This window comes from Procambarus clarkii, chromosome 30, assembly GCF_040958095.1.
Source record: "Procambarus clarkii isolate CNS0578487 chromosome 30, FALCON_Pclarkii_2.0, whole genome shotgun sequence".
NCBI classification, from domain to species: domain Eukaryota; kingdom Metazoa; phylum Arthropoda; class Malacostraca; order Decapoda; family Cambaridae; genus Procambarus; species Procambarus clarkii.
Window position 1 is genome coordinate 19,157,002 of NC_091179.1, and position 22,120 is coordinate 19,179,121.

Genomic DNA, 22,120 nt, shown 5'->3' on the forward strand with positions numbered 1-22,120 from the left:
AATGGAAAACATTTTAAATCTGTATTCACTGGAGCACAGGCAGGAGAGATAAATAATAATTTACATTTGTAAAATATTAGGACTGGTTCCAAATCTGCACACAGAAATAACACCCCATGAGACCAGAAGGGAATTATCAGGAGAAAATGCCAAGCCATACGACAATATAGCGACACTATATTATATAACATGAGACCAGAAGGCATGGTAAGATGTGCAAAATAGCCCTACTAAAAAGAAGAGTTGCAATAGGCAAGCCAAGAGAAAACTATCAACATCAAAGGCCCAAGACTTTTCAACACTCTTTCCCTACGTATTTGGGGCATAACTGGCCAATCTTTCGCAGTGTTCAAAAGGCAACTCGACAAGCACCTTCAAAGGATGGTGTTGATCAACCAGGCTATGCTCGTACATCAGGCTGTGAGCAGCCACATCAAACAGCCTGGTTAATTACAGACCAGTAACCAGGAAGCCTGGTCAGAGACCGGGCCATGGGGACACTGATTCTCAATCTCCAGTAGGTAATCAACAGGGAGGGGTTTGGTTTTGGTATATATGAATGACCTATGAAACCTTCATAGAGGAAAGGGTATGGGTCAGAGGCAATTATATGGTGCTAATTACATATGCCAGTAACAAAAATATAAATTACTTTTTTAAATATTTGTTCAATGGGATATGGAAAAATTCTGATGTGTAAATGCTATATTTTAACATATATACTCATACAAAAGGGTGGATTGGGTCATGCTGGGGAGGGGGGGGTATATAGAACAGGATCAAAATGTGAGACAGCTACTATTTTTTCTCCAGGGCTACTAATAACATTCATTGGCAACCGAGCATGTGTGTAGAAATTTTGGGTGCAGGTTCAAATTGGATTTAAAAATGAAATTAGAAGGTGTATAAGAATACACCTAATTTCAATTGAAACCTTACCTTTAGGATCACACAAGTGTTGTCAGCTTCTAATCAAACCACCAAAGAAAAAAATTGGTTATAACTACAGTCTCCTTTCTTGGGACACCTAATGATACTTCATGAGAATTACTTACCTAAGTGTACTATAATTGTAATGTGTATGATGACTGACATTTAGGAGATCGACCTTGAGGCCAACTGTTGAAAACACCATAGTATCTTCACCTCCATCACATTCCCCCAGAGGCCAATACTGATGACATTTTATCTGAAAAAATAACTATTATTGCTAAACGATTTTGGCTCACAGACCATCACTCGTCAAAATTACCATTCTACGATTCCACCTTTAACTATCTTTATGAACATGAGAATTAATGAAACTGCATAAGGCCTATTGGCCCATACAAGCCAGCTCCACCCAAACTCATATACTCATTCAAGTATATGTCTAACCTATGTTTGAAACCTTAATGTGATCCCACTTCTATTGTTATCCAATACAGTAATTTATTCCACAGATCAATCACCCTATTTCCAAGACAGTGTTTGCTCATATCTTTCCTGAATCTAAGCTTAAACCTATTTATACTCATTGTTCTATGTTCAATTTTCCACTGATGTATTCATCACCTTAATAACATCTCCTTAGTTATACAGTACCTTTTTATCCATTTGTATACTTTATGTACTGTACTTCAATCATGTCACTCCTAATTCTTTGCCTTTCTACAGAATGGAAATTACCCTTTTCTGTGGGGAGCCCCCTTTGGCTTCCCGGAGCTATAGGACTGATATATGCTATATTAGTCTAGAGCTTCAGTCAATGTAGTCCTGCCTATTGGGGACCACAGCCAGAACCTGGCCCCTTCAGAAAGGCACAGGGAGCAATGGCTTACGGAGACCCCTTTGTATTTGGGGGTATTCCTTGTCTGCCATTGCCCGAAGTTAGGCACCCAGAAAGGTAGGCATCTCAAAACAAACCCCACACGGTAGGAAACTGCAAAAACCCAAAACCAAACAGAGAAACAGAACTCCCCAAAGGAAAACAAAGGAGGCAAGCAAACAAGCAATCGTCACTCATTGCCGCCGTGCCGCTTGTCTGCGCAGCCCTCCTCTCTCTGGGAGGGGGGGGGGGGGAGAGCCCCGGACCTATGTGCCGGCTACTCACACCTCAGTTCGTGACTGAAGCATTCTGGGGCGGATGTCAACTCTGGCCACAGATTCTTGCTGGATTTTGTGCCCTTCTGTTGTTTCCTGCTGTTTGTGTTGCATGTGCTAGTTGTAACAGTGTACCGAGGGCTACATGCCCTAAAGTGCCCTGTGAGTACTGTAGAAACCCACTAATCCGGAATCTGCCTATCCGGAAATCGCCCTAATCCGGCAAATCGTGGCTGGATAAAGTTATCTCCCCATCTGGCCAAAAATGTCCATGGATGCCGGACTAGCAGATATTTGGCCGGATCAGAAATCTGAGCCAGTTAACTTGCTACCGATGTTACCCAATCTGGTCAGTAAGCCGGACAAGCGGTGAATAGTCTGGATCAGAAAGGCAGGAGTTGGGCCGTACCGTATTAATCCTGTATTAATCCTGTACGGCTGTGGCTCTAGGCTCATGGTGTAGGAGAGGGTGGGGTGGGTGGGTGGTGTCAGAAGAGAGGGGAGTGTTGGGACAGATTGCCTGGGGGATAAGGTGGAATGTGGAGGGGCCTATACACTATAAGAATTACCGTTAATTTTAGAACAATTCATCACAATCAAAAACAAAAGGAATAATTATATAATAAATATACAAGTTTCCTACAAACAATTTGCACAGGCTGAAGTTTGCTCCATAAATATTGAGATTTTTTTTCCGTCTAGCAGCCTACGAAATGTGCTTACCTGTCCCAAGTGGACCCGTCCAGGCCTGTTCAAGCCAAACAGCCCATGTGCTCCCGCCTCCTCGCGTTATACCACAGTGCCGCGTCATTAATCACTTAACTGTGCCAACCGAGTATTCTCGGTCGGCGGGAAACTGAGCCAACCGAGAAAACTCAGATTTTTCGGTACCAATTCTAAATATGTACGAGGTTGGTTGTGTACGAAATGGACTCTTAGGACCTCCAGTGAGAGGCAGCCATCTTGGAAAAAATTCCCAGAATGCCCTAGGGTTGCTGGCTGCGTTAGTACTGAATGAGCAACCATGGGTGGCGCACGCGCTTCTGGCTCCCAAACACCTGTTCGACGTGGAGTTGAGAGATAACGCTCTGTCAGTGAAATTCAAACCTTATTGTTTGAAGAACATAAGGGTCATAATATTGGTGAAGCTAAGCGCAATAAGGACCTAACACAAAGGTTGGATGCAAGTGATATAGCACCTATGAGGATGATACAGCGAGCGTATCCAGTTGTAGCTCTGAGCGTCACCCTTGCAATCCTATGCTATCTCCAATTTATTTAGATGAGACATAGATGAATCGTTTTCTGCGTTCAGTGATGATGCATCTGATACAAATAGCATAGATGAACAGTGTTAGCGGCTTCCATGGTGGTGTTTCCCATAGATATTTTCAAGAATACCTGAATATCTTCCTAACTGACGGACACTCTTGAGGTAAGCTGAATATCTTCCTGTGTGGGATCATACAAAGTGATCTTTTCAAGACTACTTTACATATTGATCTTTTCCTATAATCTTTTCAATACTACCTTATGCTTTACAAGCTTGGCTACATACAACCTACAAGTACTAAAGACAAGGGTGTACATGAGTGTGTTATTTGCAAGCACACAGAATGAAGAAACAGGAAGCGAAAATTTATCTGTACCTGATGCACCGAGAGCGAAGTCGCGCTGTGTACCATGGGCTACTTTGTTAATTATTACTCACTTCCAAAGTACTGAGTGTGTAATACAGTGTGTTACTGTGTAAATAGTGTGTGAAACTGTACATATCGTAATTTTAGTGAATTTGTAACAGGTAATACTGCGACAAAAAACATTTATTGTGGACACATTACTGACACATGTATCACAGTTCCAGGGAACATTATGAACATTCTACTGTATACATATGGATGGGAGCCGGTCGGCCGAGCGGACAGCACACTGGACTTGTGATCCTGTGGTCCCGGGTTCGATCCCGGGCGCCGGCGAGAAATAATGGGCAGAGTTTCTTTCACCCTATGCCCCTGTTACCTAGCAGTAAAATAGGTACCTGAGTGTTAGTCAGCTGTCACGGGCTGCTTCCTGGGGGTGGAGGCCTGGTCGAGGACCGGGCCGCGGGGACACTAAAAGCCCGAAATCATCTCAAGATAACCTCAAGATATTGTAAAGGACACAAATATGCATCATATACGATAAAAAAAACAAATAAAACCGCATTGGAAATACATAATACAAATAATTGAAAATATATTTGTGGCAACACCCGGTGCTTGAGTGGCCCGAGCAACCGTGTCAGGGTGATTCACACACGGGCGACCAGGCCCTGATGACGTCACAGCGTACCTTGTCCACGTCCCCACAGCCAAAGTAAGTGGAATTTGGTATTTATTTTTACATAGACATGTTCAGGAAAGGGAATTTATCATTTTACAAAGAAAAGAGAATTTTTGGGAACACTTTATTTCATGCGCACCTGGGGAATTTCACAAACTTGGCACAGCATGGTGGTTAATGAAACATTTTTGAAAATAACTTTTTTTCATAGTAACTTTTATCATTTCACTCCCTTTTATCCTTCACTCTCCACAAAATCTTTAAATTCGCCAACAAATCTTTTAGCTGCTGGTTTGTCCGAGCTGGCAGCCTCCCCATGCCTCAACACTATGAATCCCACTTATTTTTTCAAAATTTCTCAAACCATCCTCTGCTCGCCTTAAAACTCTTTCGTATCTGCATCACTCATTCCAGGGGGTTTTCTTTATAAGATCTTCATGCAATAGCCATGCTTTTTCACAAATGATGGCCTCTGAAATGCTATTATCCGCTAACACTCTAAAATGCCATTACCCGCTTGTTGTGTATCCAAATTAATAATAAACTTTTCAACATCCTCAAGTGTTTGTGTTCTATGTTTCGTGATTATTGATACACCTTTTGCCACTATAGCACTCAATGTTCTTTTTCTTAGCAAGTACAGTGGATATTGTTGACAGATTTGTTGTACTGCCTAGCTAGATCAACAACCTGCACACCATCTTCATATTTACGAATGGTCTCTTGTTATTCCTCTATGGTCATCCTCACATGTGTTTTCTTAGGTTGAACCTTACCACAGATTTTCTTGGGACCCATGGCATGATATATAATAATTAATTTTATGTTCAAAAAACAAAACAACTAGTGTTAAATGTAATGAAACGCCATTTTCTGGGCAAGACCCGGAGGCTCCCCGGAGCTATCCACGCTGAATGGATATGTATAGCTTTCTGGCATCAGTCAATGTGCATGGAGTTCTTGTCTACCGGGCCCATGAGCCAGAACCTGGCCCCCCTCAGAGAGGCGCAAGGAACAATGGCCTATAGAAACCCCCATTGGTTGGGAGCATTCTATGGTTGCCACTGACCGGGTCTGACACCCAGAAAGGTAGGCGTCCCAAAACAAACCCCTATTCTGATGAAACCATTGCTACCGAAAGCCAAACGAGTGGACAGAACTCCCCAAACGAAAATTAGCAAACGAACACGACGTCATTACGTCGCCGCGCCGCCATCTCCGCAAACCCCCTCCTCCCCAGGAGGGGAAGGGGGAGCCCCAGACCCCCACGCCGGCGATCCAACCGGCAGTTCTTAGACTGGATGTCAAAATACATGAAAAACACCGCCGACCAGGAGGAGGGAGGGAGGGATGCCGGGGAGTTTCCAGGTCGCACCCAGATAATGGCGTTTCATTACATTCAACTCACCAAAGATAAGGAAAAGAGGGAAGGATACGGGAGGCGGATGCTACATGCCCTAACACAAAAACAAGACAACAGGCCAAACTAAAGGACCCTGCAGACAACCTGGGAGGCCCGAACCATGGAACGGGAAGGAAGGAAGAGAACCTGGGCAAACCAAAGCGCTCCCACGGCCACAGAGGCCAAAATGCGCAGAGATACCACATCTTGTGTGGTATTTGGTTGCAAAGAGCCGCAACCGAATACCACACAAGATGCACCCCTGGACTGACTAACCAAGCATCCACCCAAGGGCCCCCACCAGAAAACAGCAGACCCAAACATCACTAGAAAAGAAGGAGACTGCAGCAAATGAACAAACCTACCACTAGGACCAAACAAGCAGAAAAAACTTGCGCCCCGAAGGAGAGCCGGAAACTCCTCGACCCGACCCCCAGAGGGCAACACCAACAGGAAAACGAGACCTGAAAAAATAAACCGGAGCGGAAGGGGCCACGACAAACTGAGGAGAAAGAATGAATATAGAGCACCTGGGCCAACGAGCAGGACGGCACCAGAAGTGCATGAGCAGACCAGAGGTGAAACAATGCACGAGACAGCTAGCAGAACTGAGCAGAAGGAACAGCAACACCGAACGCAAGCTGGAGTGGCCCGCCAGGGCCGTCCATTACAAGGCGACAGTATTCAGCACTAGACGACGGTCCTGGAACAACCCCGAAGGGAAGGACAAGACACCCCTGTCAGAGACCAAAGTACACCTACGCAGTGATAAGGAAACCAGAAGGACCACCAGGAACTACATTCTGCCGCTAAGATGAAGCACGCAGGTGGGAGACCAACAACTAAGCCACCAGTGCTCACACAAGGGACAAGAAAATCAAGACAAAGTCCTCAGACGTGAAGACTCTAGGGGAAGAACGAACCAGCTTTGTACTGGGCTGGACCGATCAGCAAAAAAGAGGCAGATCTGTGGGAAGGCCCTCAGGTTTGGGCACCTAGAAAAGCAGCGCCCCAACCAAGGCTGGCAAGGAACCAGAAGGAACAACCACCAGGGAACCAGGAACCCAAACCCGGTGAGCAGACATGCCCCATCCGGGAGGAACCCCCCCAGGACCCCTGAAAGACCAACAAGGCCAAAAACAGATGACAATAAGAATCCACTTGCCTAAAGAGCCGAACCGCAGACAAACAGCAAGGACAAAATGGTGACGAAAACTGAAGAGCCAGGGGCCCCAGGCAGAGGCCCATAAGGAAAATGAGCATCACGAATCACGAGACGCAAAGCAAAAAACAGCGACCCCGCAACCCGCAGGAGCAGCGCAACCAGCCCCAGCAAGGAAAAACGATGCACGTGTCTCCGAGTAACATATGAGGAGAATTACACAGGACGAGTACCGCACTAAAACAAAATTGTACTTTCTGGAAAAGGAACACAAAGAAAAGGCCATAGCCAGGACCATAACCTAGCTGCTCCTGCCCCAACGAAAAAGGAACCATAGGGGCAGGAGTGGTTGATCAGAAATCTACAACCACCTGCAAACATAGCAACACAGAAGCTGGTACTGACACTCAAGGAGTAGATGAAAGAACCCAGTTCCATAACTGAACACAGAGGCAGTCCAATACCAGGGAACTGAACATGTACATAGTCCAACCTAGCACCAACATCAGTATAGCCAATAAGCAAATACCAAGATACTGTACACAACAATGTGTAGTAAAGAGGTAGGAAATACGGAAATAGGCAAGGAAAAGACCCTAAATATGGTCCAAGTACAGGTAGCTAGGGACAAGAGAGTACAATGAATTTGACGAATGAAGAAGACCCAAGAGCAATTGGTAATGCAATGTACATGATCAGCTACATATACAAAGAGACTCCAATGTATATAAGGGTGAAGCCAGGCACTTAACAACAGGCAATGAATGAGTGTCCAGAGAGCAGTGACTTAGTCAAAGAATGAGTGTCCAGAGTCAAGGAGATTCAGGCGCTGAAAGACTAAACAAAAGGCACCGAAATTCGGGGCTGCTCCCCACAGTGTAACGAAGAACAAGATATACGGACATAGTAAGGTCACGGAAAGACGCATTTACTGAATTTATTGAAGGAGCCAAATTCTTGTACTGGCTTCTGGAAGGCACTTGTGAATCTCTAGAACCATGGTGTGGTACCCTGGGTTTGGAAAGTACCTGCAGGGTAGCTTGAACAGCCACTGAGGGGGGCTTACAGGCTATAATTTGATACCACTGATACTGTTAAATCAGTATACCTCTAAAATGTTTGCATAACTTGTATAATTCTAAGACACCACTTCCAAATTTGAATTGAAATATATTTACTGTCCTTGTAATATACTGTATAAAGAAGAACCATAATTAGCTCTCACCATACTGCAAACTCTCATGGATGTTGTTTTCAACCCAGAGTACTGGGTTAATGCCCTGGCACCAGAGTATGTATGTAAAAAATTGTAGTGTAGTGAAGCACCACCTCCTTCTGGGATATCATTAAAGGTATCCCCTTTCCATTGACTATTATTAAGATCGTTCTAAAACCTACCATTAGAGGACAACAGTAGTCATCCTTACATCACCATACATACATCATCAAAGTTTTAAGCCGACATAGTTTATTCAATGTCAGGGACAGAAAACTTATTAGGCATATCAAGGTTTCCCTTAATCATGGACAAGGCTTTTTGTTGACCCATTCACTCAGTCAGTGGCAAAGGTGTTTACCAGAAAGAGCTTGGAGATCTGTGCATTAAATGCCAATAATATTCTTGATGTACTGTACTAACCTGATTTTTCTCAATAATTTTGTTGAGCATGATGATACCTTTAACCTTCTGTTGCCATACCATCAGCCAGAAATGTGGTGTAGTATGTGATAATGGACCCTGAGCCAAGATGTATGACCGATTCACACACACTACCTGTAACAAAATTAAAAATATGGAATAAAACCTGCATTGAATGTAATTAAATGGCAGTTACTGGGTATGTCCTGGAGGTTCCCTCAAGTTATCCAAACTGATATAGTGCTATATTATTTGGGGTCATCAGTCACAGAGTTCTTATGCCTACTGAGGACCACGAGCCAGAACCTGGCTCCCTCAGAGAGCAATAGCCTATGAACACTTTACATTTAAAGTATATCATACTTGCCACTGACCAGGGAAGGCACCCAGAAAGATAGGGAAAACAAAACAGACCACTGTCTGGTTGAAAATTGCAACCCATGCCCTCTAAATAGCAAAAGAACTCCACCAGAAAGAAAAACAAGAAACACTTCGTCTAACTAGCCACCTCCCATGGTGGGAGGGGGGAGCTGGGCTACCCACCCTCCAGTTCTTGAATGATAAAAGCCATTGACCAAAGGGAGGGAGCCTCTGGGGCTCACCCAGAAACTGCCATTTCATTACATATAACTCTGGTTGTCTCTGGGGAACCTAGTTGGCTCCTTGAAGCTAACTACCCACAAAGAAGGAAAAACAAACTCACCAAATATGGGCACCATACAACTGCTGCATATTCCAGCATTGGTCTAACAAGTCATGAACAATTTCTTTAGTATTTTGCCATCCATGTATTTAAAAGCAATTCTGAAGTTAGAAAGTGTAGCATAGGCTACACTTTCACGAGGGAGCCGGTCGGCCGAGCGGACAGCACGCTGGACTTGTGATCCTGTGGTCCTGGGTTCAATCCCAGGCGCCGGCGAGAAACAATGGGCAGAGTTTCTTTCACCCTATGCCCCTGTTACCTACCAGTAAAATAGGTACCTGGGTGATAGTCAGCTGTCACGGGGTGCTTCCTGGGGGGTGGAGGCCTGGTCGAGGACCGGGCCGCGGGGACACTAAAAGCCCCGAAATCATCTCAAGATAACCTCAAGATAGGCTCCTCACACGATGTTCTTTATGTGGTCCTCAGGTGATAGTTTTCTATCTAGAACCACCACTAGATCTTTTTCTTTATCAGAATTCTTTAAGGATTTCTCACATAATATATATGGGCCCCCAATTACCAGTAGGGGCTCCAACAGCTGAGTGGACAGCGCTTCGGTTTCATAGTCCTAAGGTTTGATCCCCGGTGAAGGTGGAAACAAATGAGCAGCGTTTCTTTCACCCTGATGCCTCCGTTACCTAGTAGTAAACAGGTACCTGGGAGTTGGACAGCTGCTACAGGTTGCTTCCTGGGAGTGTGTAACAAAAAGGAGGCCTGGTCGAGGACCAGGCTGCAGGGACGCTAAGCCCCAAAATCATTTCAAGATAACCTCAAGATAGGTTGTGTGGGGTCTATGTTCTATTCCACATTCCATAACATGGCATTTAGTCACATTAAATTCCATTTGCCAAGTGGTGCTCCATATACTTATTTTGCCCAGGTCTTCTTGAAGGGCATGACAATCATCTAAGTTTCTTATCTTCCCTATTATTTTAGCATCATCAGCAAACATGTTCATATGATTCTGTATTCCATCTGGTAGATCGTTTATGTAGACAATAAACATTACCGGTGCAAAAACTGAACCCTGTAGTACTCCACTTGTGACATTCCTTCAGTCCGATACAATGACTGATTACTGCCCTCTTTTACTGTAAGTTAAAAGCCCTCTTTTACTGTAAGTTAAAAGCCCTCTTTTACTGTAAGTTAAAAGCCCTCTTTTACTGTAAGTTAGAAAATTTTTCATCCATGTTAGAAACTTACCTGTCACTCCTCCAATATGTTCCAGTTTCCAGAACAACCTCTTATGTGGAACTCTGTCAAAAGCCTTTTTTTTTAGGTCCAGATAGATGCAGTCAACCCAACCATCTTTTTCTTGTAAAATCTGTGGCTAGATCATAGAAACTAAGGAAATTTGTTACACAGGATCTTTCAGATCGAAAACCAAACTGACTGTCTGATATTATATCGTTTTTGCTTAGGTGTTCTACTCATTTAGTTTTAATTAATTTTTTCCAATATTTTTACTATTACACTTGTCAATGATACTGGTCTATAATTGAGAGGGTCTTCCTTGCTGCCACTTTTGTAGACTGGAGCTATGTTAGCCTTTTTCCACACATCAGCTACAACTCCTGTGCACAGGAGGACTAGGACACACAGAGTAGACCACTGTGTTTGTCGTGTCTAGTGACATCTTGTTATTGTTTCTGTCTTTGTGATAAAACAATACCAAGGAAATGTTATATTATAATTATTGATTTGATAATGCAAATTAATTAATTAATTGTAATTGAGTGACAATGATTAACGTAAAGTAATTATGTGTTGTCTGTCTTAGCGACAATGTTTATTGCATTGATCCAGCCCAGAGCCTCGATTACCAAATATAAATTCGGTGTGAGGACCCATCCGTTACCTTCTATATTTGCTTGCAAACAAGTTGAAGAAAGAATGACCTAATGAACAAATCCACAAGGACCGTGACGAGGATTCGAACCTGCGTCCGGGAGCATCCCAGACACTGCCTTAATCGACTGAGCTACGACAGGGTAAATCCACAGCCCTTGTGGATTTGTTCATTTGATGCATCACATTAGTGTGATCTCTGTGTGTGTGGAATAACCTAAGTTTCGGTAGGAGCCTCGTATTGCTTGTGGCAGTCAAGGGCTGTTCTGGCCTTCCTCTGCACCTGGGATTCAGGGACATTGGTGTTTTGCTCATGCCTCAAGGTTTGTTTGTTTGTTGTGACTTTCCACAGAGACCTCTTGCAGTGCAACCACCACTGGTTTTGGGGCTGATGCATGCAATTGCAGGTTTTGCAGGAAGTGACAATAAACTAAAAAAATATCAAGGGGTACCTCGGTTTAAGAATTTAATCTGTTCCTGGAGACGGTTCATACCCCAAAAATTCATAAACCGAAGCTAATTTCCCCATAAGAAATAACGGGAAATGAATTAATCTGTTCCTGACTCCCCAAAAACTTCACTTCAAATTAAATTTTATACCTAATTCACCAAAATCTACACTACAAAAGTATGTTCAAGTTATTACCTACCCTTGCTGATGACTCCTGTTGGCGTATGGAAGATGGTGAGAAGGGGGGAGGAGAAGAGGTGTTACTGTTTGGAAGGGGAGTCCCCTTCCATTATAACATCAGGCAGTAAAGATTTTTCTGGAGTGCACCCTCTGGCACGTTTTGCCTGCATACCACTAGGTCCTGGTTGTGGCTCACGGCTTGATTTTCTCACAATGAAATGATCCATTAAAGATTGTTTTTCCCTCATCGCAACATTTGTCTGTAGTAAATCATCACATTGTCACTGAAAAGATTAATGCAACGGCCTACTACAGCTTTCTCTGGGCGAGTCGTTTCAATACAAGTTTGCATTTCTTCCCACATCTGACACCACTTCCTAAATGTTGAGGAAGGGACATTCTCTTCTGCCTCATCCTCCTCTTCTGGAGAAATATCCTCAGCTGCCTCTTCTTGCTGCTCTTTTTGAAGGGCTTGGAGTTCTTCGGGGGTCAGTTCTTCGTTGTGTTCTTCCACCAACTCCTCCACATCAGCACCATTTCCACCATCCAATTCCAAGCCCATTTTCCAGCCCAGAGTAACAATTTCCTCAACAATAGGCACTTCATTTACAGGTTCAAACTCCTCAAAGTCCAGCTCTGGCACACATTCAGGCCACAATTTTCTCCAGCCAGAGATCAGGGTTCTTTGAGTCACTTCTTGTCAGGCTGTCAACGAGTTTTAAAGCTCTACAAATGTTAAAATGGTGTTTCCAGAACTCTTTGAGGGTGAGGTTTGTGGCTTCAGTCACTTCAAAACATTTCCAGAAAAGTGCCCTTTCATAAAGTGTCTTAAAATTTGCTATGATTTTCTGGTCCATAGGCTGAATTAGAGGAGTGGTGTTAGGAGGAAGGAACTTTGTGAGAAAATTATATCTGTTCAACAATGCATTTTCCAAGCCTGGAGAATGAACAGAAGCATTGTCGAGGAGATGCAGGGCCTTGAGTGGCAAACTTTCCTTCTGCAGATATTTTTGTATGGCAGGGCACACCACATCATTCACCCACTCCATAAAAAAATGTATTATTATGCCTTATTATTAGCCCTCCACATCACATACATTTGTTTTTTCTGCACACCATACTTTTTGAAAACCCTTGGATTTTCAAAATGATACACAAGCAAGGGTTTAATTTTCAAATTGCCACTCGCATTTCCACACAGCACAAGTGTAAACCTATCTTTCATAGGCTTGTGTCCGGGCAATGATTTCTTGTCCTTGGTAATGTATGTCCTCTTAGGCAATCTTTTCCAGAACAGTCCTGTCTCATCACAAACACTTGTTGCAATAGGTATCCTTCAGCCTCTCTTCAATAAATCTTTCAGCCGCTGGTTTGTCTGAGCTGGCAGCCTCCCCATGCCTCACAACACTATGAATACCACTTCTTTTTCTAAATTTGTCAAACCATCCCCTGCTTGTCTTAAAGTCTTTCGTATTTGCACTCATTCCAGGGGGTTTTCTTTACAAGGTCTTCATGCAATACCCTGGCTTTCTCACAAATGATGACCTCTGAAACACTATCACCCACTAACTCCTCCTTGTGTATCCAAATTAATAACTTTTCCACATCCTCAAGTATTTGTGGTCTTTGTTTTGTGATTGTTGATACGCCTTTTGCCTCTTTAGCACTCAAAGTCCTTTTTCTTGGCAAGTACAGTGCATATCGTTGACATGGATTTGTTGTATTGCCTAGCTAGTTCAACAACACGAGTACAATTTTCATGCTTATGAATGATCTCTTGTTTTTCCTCTATGGTCATCCTCACATGTGATTTCTTGCCTTGAACCTTACCACTGGCTTTCTTGGGACCCATGGATTGATATATAATAAAAACTTTTATACTCAAATGGCCAAAAATCCGACAAAAATCTAAATTCTTGTTTAGAATTCAGGTGGGATAGTCACTGGGCACGAGGCACTGTTAAACTGAGGTGCAATCGCCGTCCCACAACGTGTTAGGTCGGCCGTACGTGCATCAACAAACTCGTATCCCGATGTAAAGTTTGTATCCAGATTCAAATTTTCCTAACAAATTGGGCTCGTAACCCGGAAAGTTAGTAAACAGGGATGTTCGTAACCCGAGGCACCACTGTATACATGATTTGAAAAAAATAATTTAACAAAGTTTTTAAATCTTGCACACTTTTCAATTTATTTTTTGCATAATCAACTAGGCAAATGCTCCAACTTTGTCTAAATGATCACAGCATAACTTGAAAAACAAAAGAATCAAAATTAATTTTAAAATTTAATACAGTGGTACCTCGGTTTACGAACACCCGTTTATGAACTTTTCGGGTTACAAGCCCGATTTGTTCGGAAAATTTGAATCGGATTACGAACTTCACCTCAGGATTGTTAATACGCGTACAGCTGACCTAGTGCGTGGTGGCACGGCGATCTCACCTCAGTTTACCAGTGCCTCGCGCCCAGTGACTATCCTGCCTGAATTCTTCTCAAAGATTTATTTTTTATTTTTTTATTTTTGGCTATTTGAGCATAAAAGTTGTTATATATCTCGCCATGGGTCCCAAAAAAGCCAGTGGTAAGGTTCAAGGCAAGAAATCACACGTGAGAATGACCATAGAGGAAAACCAAGAGATCATCCGTAAACATAAAAATGGTACACGTGTTGTTGAACTAGCTAGGCAGTATAACAAATCTTCAGGGGAGGAGGAGGAGGAGGCAGCAGAGGCTGTCCCTCATTAATTAAGAAAATGTGTGCAGTATGGGAAGAACTGCATAGTGTTGCTGAAAAGAATCACCCAGATAAAGCTTTAGCAGGCCATTGCATTGATCTTATTAATGTGATGTCTCACTACAGACAAGTGTTACAAAGGGAAAAACAATCTTCAAGAAAAACAATGAGAAAATCATGCAGTGAGCCAGAAGCAGCTCCTAGCGGTATGCAGGCAAAATGTGCCAGAGTGAGTACCCCAGAAAAGTCATCACTGCCTAACGTTATAATGGCAGGGGACTCCCCCTTCCTAACAGTAACACCTCTCCTCCTCCTCACCATCTTCCATATGCCAACATGAGTCATTAGTAAAGGTAAGTAATAACTTGTACATAGTTTTGTAGTGAAGATTTGGGTGAGTTAGGTATAAAATTTACTTTGAAGTGAATTTTTTGGGGACTCGGGAACAGATTAATTCATTTCCCATTATTTCTTATGGGGGAAATTCGCTTCAGTTTACGAATTTTCGGCTTACGAACCATCTCCAGGAATGGATTAAATTCGTATACCGAGGTGCCCCTGTATTGAAAACTTCAGAGTTTCAATTTAGAATAAAAAATATGAACAATCACCAATTGTTCATTTAATGTTATTATTCTCTGAGAATAGTATATGATCTTCATTTTCATCAAATTAGAATGTAGGTTTTCAGTATAGTTTACAGTAAAAAAAAAATTTCAATAGGGCATTTGAAATATGCAGCAAATTTAGACCAAAAAAATTATAACTCCAAATGTATAAAGTTTATGAAAAATTCGTTCTGAAGGGAATGCAGAACAGACAGCTCAGCACACAATACGTCAGAATAGTGAGAATCAGTCAAAAACTGGAATTTTAGAAGCCACTCAAAGTTGAAACTCTAGTTTCAGATAATTGAAGTTGAAGTTATCAACAATGAATAAAGGTACAGTAGTTTAAATTTGTTAATTTAATTGTATGTTTTATTAAACATTGTTTGGCATTCGTAGTTGAATATGTGAAAGTTGTAGGTCAATATGTTGAAATGAAGTCGGGAAAAAATACCCCCCCGCCTAAAAAAAATATATAGGGAAAATTATAATAATTATAATGATTTAAAGGATATATTTAGGGTATACTTTATACAAGTAAAAAAGCCCTAATATGGTCCCTAACCATCAAAGCAACCTAAAGAGAGAAAGAAAATAGAGTTTGAAATCAGAGAAAAAAAATCAGCCAAAAAAAATTAAGTCCCAAGTTTTGCAAATTGTGACCGTTTTATTTGTTGACCAATTTCATTCTATCTTTACATAGTTATGGAAACACATGCATTCTCCAGGGTGTAAAGATTACAACAAAATCAGATAATAACAAAGGAGAAAAGGAAAACTTAAATCTTAAAAAAATCCCCCACTGCAAAAAAAAAAAATTATTTTGGGGACATTGATGAAAGTAACATATATTAACATTGGACAACGGATTTATATGATATATAACAAAAAAGATCATACTAACATAGTTATTCATTATTATTTGTGTTTTTATGTATTACAGTACTCAGCAATGATATAAAGGCACCAACTGCATATCCACTTTGTGGACACTTCTTACTACTATTGTTCTTCTTTGAGCATCAGACAGGTGCTTGTATCTCTTTACTACTGCATAATCCTTCAGATCCAGTTATTAGGAGCTGTTCTCCTTATCAACAAAACGTTCTTATTTTTCAAAAATTTGTCTAAAATAAATTTCTGAAAATATTTTAATGAAAGTTTGATGACACTGAAGCCAAAATGTTGGAAATGTGTTTAACGTTTTTAAATTATTTTTACATAATTTGAATATTTTTCGCTACTAGGCCCCCAATATGCGCGGTAATATGCATGGTTAAAGACCAAATTATAAAAATAGAATACGGTTTAGAAAATTTCTCAAACCCTGCCCTATTCATCATCTTGCTTGGCGACTTCAATTTATCGCACCTGAAATGGAAAAATGTGGCAGGTACAGTTATACCAGAGAGATTCCCAGGAAGCAGTTTAAGTGAAGTCACACACAGATGACCTCTGGCAGATGTGCACGAGACAGATTTGCCTTAAACCAGCAAATAGTAGAACCAACTAGGAAAGAAAACACCTTAGATCTTATCCTTACAAGCAATGATGAACTGATTAGGGACATACTGTAATTACAAATACATGTTACTCAGATCATAATCTAATTGAAGTTCATACATGTGCAGGCAGTCTCAAATCCAAGGAGGAGAATTCAGCAAATTCTATTTCAATAACAAACATTAATTATGAAATATAAACCAAAACCACACAGAAATATACTGGGAAATACAGCTAGATAATGCAAACTTAAACCAGTGCCTTGAGAAAATAGGCACAGTAGCACTAGACATATATGTAAGTCACATACCACTAGAAAGAGAGAAAAAGATGCAAACTGGAATGGAATGGAGAATGTTACCCTAACCCCACTTGACTTAGAAGTAGTCACTGAATTCATGCCCATTGCACTCTGTGCCAGGCCCAGACTCCTGGAATTCGATATTTATCACGAATTGCAAAATACCAGCATTGAATGTAATGAAATGCCATTTTCTGGGCAAGCCCTGAAGGCTCCATGAAGCTATCCAGACTGATATGTGCTAATATTAAGTTTGGGGGATATCAGTCACCGAAGTTCTGCCTACTGCGGACCACTAGCCAGAACCTGGCCCCCCTCAAAGCCAAAAGGAGCAATGGCCATATGAGCACTCTACATTTAGAGTACCTTATTTACCAGTGTAAAAGACGCACCTTTGCATAGGACGTACCCTATTTTACAAGGATATTTTGTGGAAAAACCTATTTTAGTATGTTTCATCATACATTTATTGAAAGATATTTTAAAGTGGATTTTGTACCCCAACTCTTACCTCCTCTAAGATCAGCTGTGTAGGTGTTTATATTTTGGGCAAGAGAATTTCTAAACAGGATGTGAAAACTTGTATTTCTGGATGTGATGATGTGTTGCTGCATCAGGCCATCAGGGCAGCGCACCCGGCCGTGCTGCACTATCACAGCGCTCTGGTGATGGTGTTATTTACTCATTGCAAATGGCTGACAGGCAGATGTACTGTAAGTTGAAAATTCCTTTCAAATTTCTAGGAGCATTTTTCATTTAGATAATGAATAAACATGTTTTAAAGGTAACACAGTCATTAAATAATGTATGACATATATCAGGTGTGGGTTATGTATGCTGGGTAAGATGGCGAGATGATGTGAGCTTCCGTGATAACTGCCGACACATCATAGGCAATTTTTCATTTGTGATAAAAGACTGTGATAACTCAGCTTGCATTTTATATTTTATTATTACTAACAATTTACTCTAATAATTTTGCTTGTTTTCAATATTTTATTATTAGCAATGATTTTTGTGCCTAGTGAACTTAGCCAGTATGCTCATCGGGCTCCCTAGCTTCTGGCGCTCGGTCTCACATTCGTAATATAGCCGCATTAGTCAAAGGGCACTTTATTGACGCATTTAAAAAAAAAAAAAAACTTCTTATACGCCAGCAAATGCGGAATGTCATGCCTGCCATCAACTGAGGTGTACCCCCCAGAAAGGTAGGCGTAACAATACAAACCTCAACTGATGAAAAGTGCAACCTACATTCGAACAGAGCCAAAGAACACCCCCCCCCCCCCCACCCCACCAAAATACCAACGTTAAATGTACTGAAACATTTTCTGGGGAGACCCTGAGCTATCCGGGCTGATATGAATATATTACAATGGAGTTCTTAGGCCTATCGGGGACCACGAGCCAGTACCTGGGCCTCTTCACAGGCACGAGGAACAATGGCCTATAGAAACCCCCCATGTGGTTGAAAGCATTCTATGTCTGCCATCGACTGGGTCAGGCACCTAGAATGGTAGGCGCTCCAAAACAAACCCTATCTGGTTAAAATATTGCTACTGAAAGCCGAACTGTTGGACAAAACTCCCCCAAACAAAATACTGTACAAGCAAATGAGCAGAACATCACAACCATCATTGCACTGCTGTCTGCACAGCTCCTCCCTCCCCGTGAGGGGGAAGGGGGAGCCCCCAAACCCCCGCGCCAGCTATTCATACACCTAGTTCTGAGGCTGGACGTCAAAACTTGCAAAAACCACCACCCAGAGGGAGAGAGAATTGCCTGAGAGCCTCCTGGTCTTACCTAGAAAATGGAGTTTCGTTACATTCAACACTGGTTTTTTGGGGGAAAACCCTTCGGCTCCCCAGAGCTACTTCACCAAAGATAAAAACAAGGGGAAGGGGGCTTACTCGGGAGGTGGTCGCCACTCGCTCCTCAACTCGAAGTCGAGACAACTGGCTGCAAACGCCGATGCAATGCGACACATGCCCGACTAGGGCCAAGATCATTAACTAGGCAGTAAGTGGCCAGGACCCTATTCAACCTCTAAAAACCCCATGCCCAAATGTCAGCCCAAGACATTTTACAAAGATGGCAGCCAACACAGCAAACTCATGAACGTCATGGGCACGAGGATAGACCACATGCTGGCTAGACCTTATAATTCTGCGGACGACCTGGGAGACCTGAACCTTGGAACAGGGAAGAAGGGAAACCGAGTCAACCCAAAGCGCGTCCCCAGCCATCGAGGCCATGGCATGCAGGTAATGGCGAAGAGCCACAACCGAACACAACACATGATGCACCCCCAGCAGAACCACCTAAGGATCAACAACCCAAGGACCCCTCCAAAAAGCAGCAGTCTCATTCTTCGCCAGAAAAGAAGTCAGCAGCAAACGAACAAACCTACCACCAGGACCAAAAGTGCAGAAACCTGTGCCGGAGAGCATGAAGCTCCCCAACCCAACCCTCAGAGGCCAATGCCAACAGGAAAAAAAAGAGCCTATGCAAAACAATCTCGAACCGAAGGGGCCATAAACCCAGAAGAGAGCACCTGGTCCAACGACCATGACGGCTCAGGAGGTGAAACAAAGCATGAGACAGCTTTGCGGAATGAACCAGAAATAACATCTAACCCGAATGCAAGTTGAAGCGGCGCCGTCAGTGCCGCACGATACGAGGCGACAGTATTCGGCATAAGATGATGGTCCTGAAACAACCACGAAAGGAAGAACAAGACAACTCGATCCGAAACAGAAGAAAACCTATGGAGGGACAAGAAATAACAAAAGGACTGCCAGGAAACTCCGCACTGCTGCAGAGAAGAAGCACGCAGGTGGGATACCACCAACGAAGCCACCTGATCACCATATAAGTGGTGATAGACCCGCATCGGAAAGACCAAACACAAAGACTTGAGAAGATCAAACCAGCCATGTAACGGACTGGCCCAATCTGCTGAGCCAGTCCGGGGTTTTCCCAGTAGAGCCGTGGGAAAACCCCTGGGTTCAAGCACCAAGCAAGCAGCACCTGAAACCAACGCTGTGCCAGCCACCAAGGGGTCAACAGCACTACTATCCCTTGGCAAGTCTCCAAGCGAGCTAGGACTTTGAGCAATAGCGGAACCGAGGGGGAAGAGGTACAGATAACCCCACCTCGACCAGTCCTGCCTGAAGGCATCGACCCCGACGGCCTCACAGTTTGGGTCCTTCTGGGTCCTTTCCCAGTCAATGGCAATTATGACATACTTTAAATGTAAAGTGCTCAGAGGCCATTGCTCCTTGCGCCTCTCTGAGAGGACCAGGTTCCTGACCAGAGGAACTGATGACCCCAAACTAATATATCAGTTCGGATAGCTTCAGGGAGCCGATGCGGCTCCCCACAGATAAGTAAATATCATTTTAAAGTAAAAATTAAAAACAATTAATGAACAAACCTTAACAAGAGAAGCATTGATATAATTAGTACTGCTGTCAGTTAGAATAATTCTGGAGTGATCATATGGAAGGACATCTCTATATCGATTCAGGTTTCTATTGCCTGGTGCTTTGGCTTCTGTGCAAGGCAAATCAAAAGTTCCTTCACTCCGTATCCGCTGGAAAAGAAATTTATTCTTAAGAATACACTACAATTTCTCATACTAAAATTTATTTATTTAAATACCTTTATTTAAAGCAGATCTAACTGCAAAGATCTGGCAAACAAAGAAATAAAACATTAAATCTGCAACAGCAGTATCATAACCAATAGGGCCTATGAGGTTGCCAATGACAAAGCCACACATGAACTGGGAAAATATTTTAGCCATAAGCTCATTACCACCTACGATAGCACCACATAAGATTTTACAAGAAAGAGATGATTGGGTTGACTGCATCTATCAGGAACTAAAACCCAGTGTTGAATGTAATGAAACACCATTTTCTGGGCGAGTCCTGGAGGTTCACGGAGCTTACCAGGCTGATATGTATGTATTAGACTGTGGCATCAATCAATTTGATTGGAGTTGATTGCCTACTAGGGACCACAAGCCAGAACCTGGCCCCCTCAGAGAGGCATGAGGAGCAATGGCCTATAGAAACCCCCATGTGGTTGGAAGCATTCCATATCTGGAATGCAAACAAGGGAGGAATCCCCCAAACACTCAGGGCGGTCAATCGTCAAGCAGCAAAAGACCAACAGAGGTAGACCCAAGGTGACTTGTAGAAGGTAACTCCAAGCCCCTAGGACAGTACTTACAGGGAACTTAGGGAAGTTAGCTCTGAGTACATGCAGCCCGAGTACTGTACACTGGAATATTTCTCCCAGCTCGCACACCACCGAAGAGAAATACTGAACCCAGGCACAGCACAAAGAGAATCTGGAGCTGGAGCCACAACGATTAAGCCTTATCCCATCAGCCGAGGAACTGAAGGTGTGGATCGCCGGTGCAAAGGTCTGGGGGTCCCCCTTCCCCCCTCCTGGGGAAGGGGGAGCTGCGCAGACATGCGGCGCAGCTCGTGTGATGTCATGCTTGTTTGCTCGTTTTCCCTTGGGGAAGTTCTGTTCATTTGTTTCGTTACTTTCGTTGGTTTTACCAGAATAGGGGTTTGTTTTGAGGCGCTTACCTTTCTGGGTGCCTGTCCCAGTCGATGGCAGATATAGAATGTTCCAAAATCACATGTGGATTTCTATAGGCCATTGCTCCTCGTGCCTCTCTGAGGAGGCCAGGTTCTGGCCGTGGTTCCCGGTAGGCCTAGACTTCACCTACATCAACTGATGCCAAAACCAAAAGTTAGGACTATCCTTGCCAGCCTGGATAGCTTCGGAGAGCCGTAGGGCCTCCCCCAAGAAACCATTTTTAAATTTTTAGTGCTTTAAAACTCATAGACAAAGCCTGGCAAGAAGTAACTCTAAGAACCATGATCTCTGGCTGGAAAAAATTGTTGCCTGAATGTGTTCTAGAACGAGACTTTGAGGAGTTTGAGCTTGAACCTGAAGTGCCTCTTGTTGAGAAAGTTATTTATCTGGGGCAGCAAGAGGCAGCTGAGGAAAAGTCTTCAGGGCAGGAGGCAGTACAGAATATCCCTTCCTCAACACCTAAGAAGTGAGTGGTATGCAGTATGGGAAGAAATGCAAAGTTTTGTTGAAACGACTCACCCAAATCAAGCTGCAGTAGGCCGTTGCCTTAACCTTTTCAATG

General features: G+C 42.9%; 1 protein-coding gene across 5 annotated transcripts in view; it reads right to left on the minus strand.

Moving 5' to 3' along the window:
* The window catches only part of Ptp61F (Protein tyrosine phosphatase 61F), a 132,428-nt gene that overhangs the window by 100,365 nt on the left and 9,943 nt on the right, over positions 1–22,120 (minus strand). For 4 of the 5 annotated variants that reach the window (XM_045753952.2, XM_045753951.2, XM_045753953.2 and 1 more), the window contains exons 2-4: positions 20,375–20,533; positions 8,608–8,742; positions 1,056–1,189 (exon numbers count right to left, since the gene is read on the minus strand). In XM_045753952.2, the coding sequence (XP_045609908.1) occupies positions 1,056–1,189; positions 8,608–8,742; positions 20,375–20,533 (428 nt within the window). The remainder of the gene's footprint in view (positions 1–1,055; positions 1,190–8,607; positions 8,743–20,374; positions 20,534–22,120) is intronic. The other variant, XM_045753954.2, reaches the window with a different exon arrangement.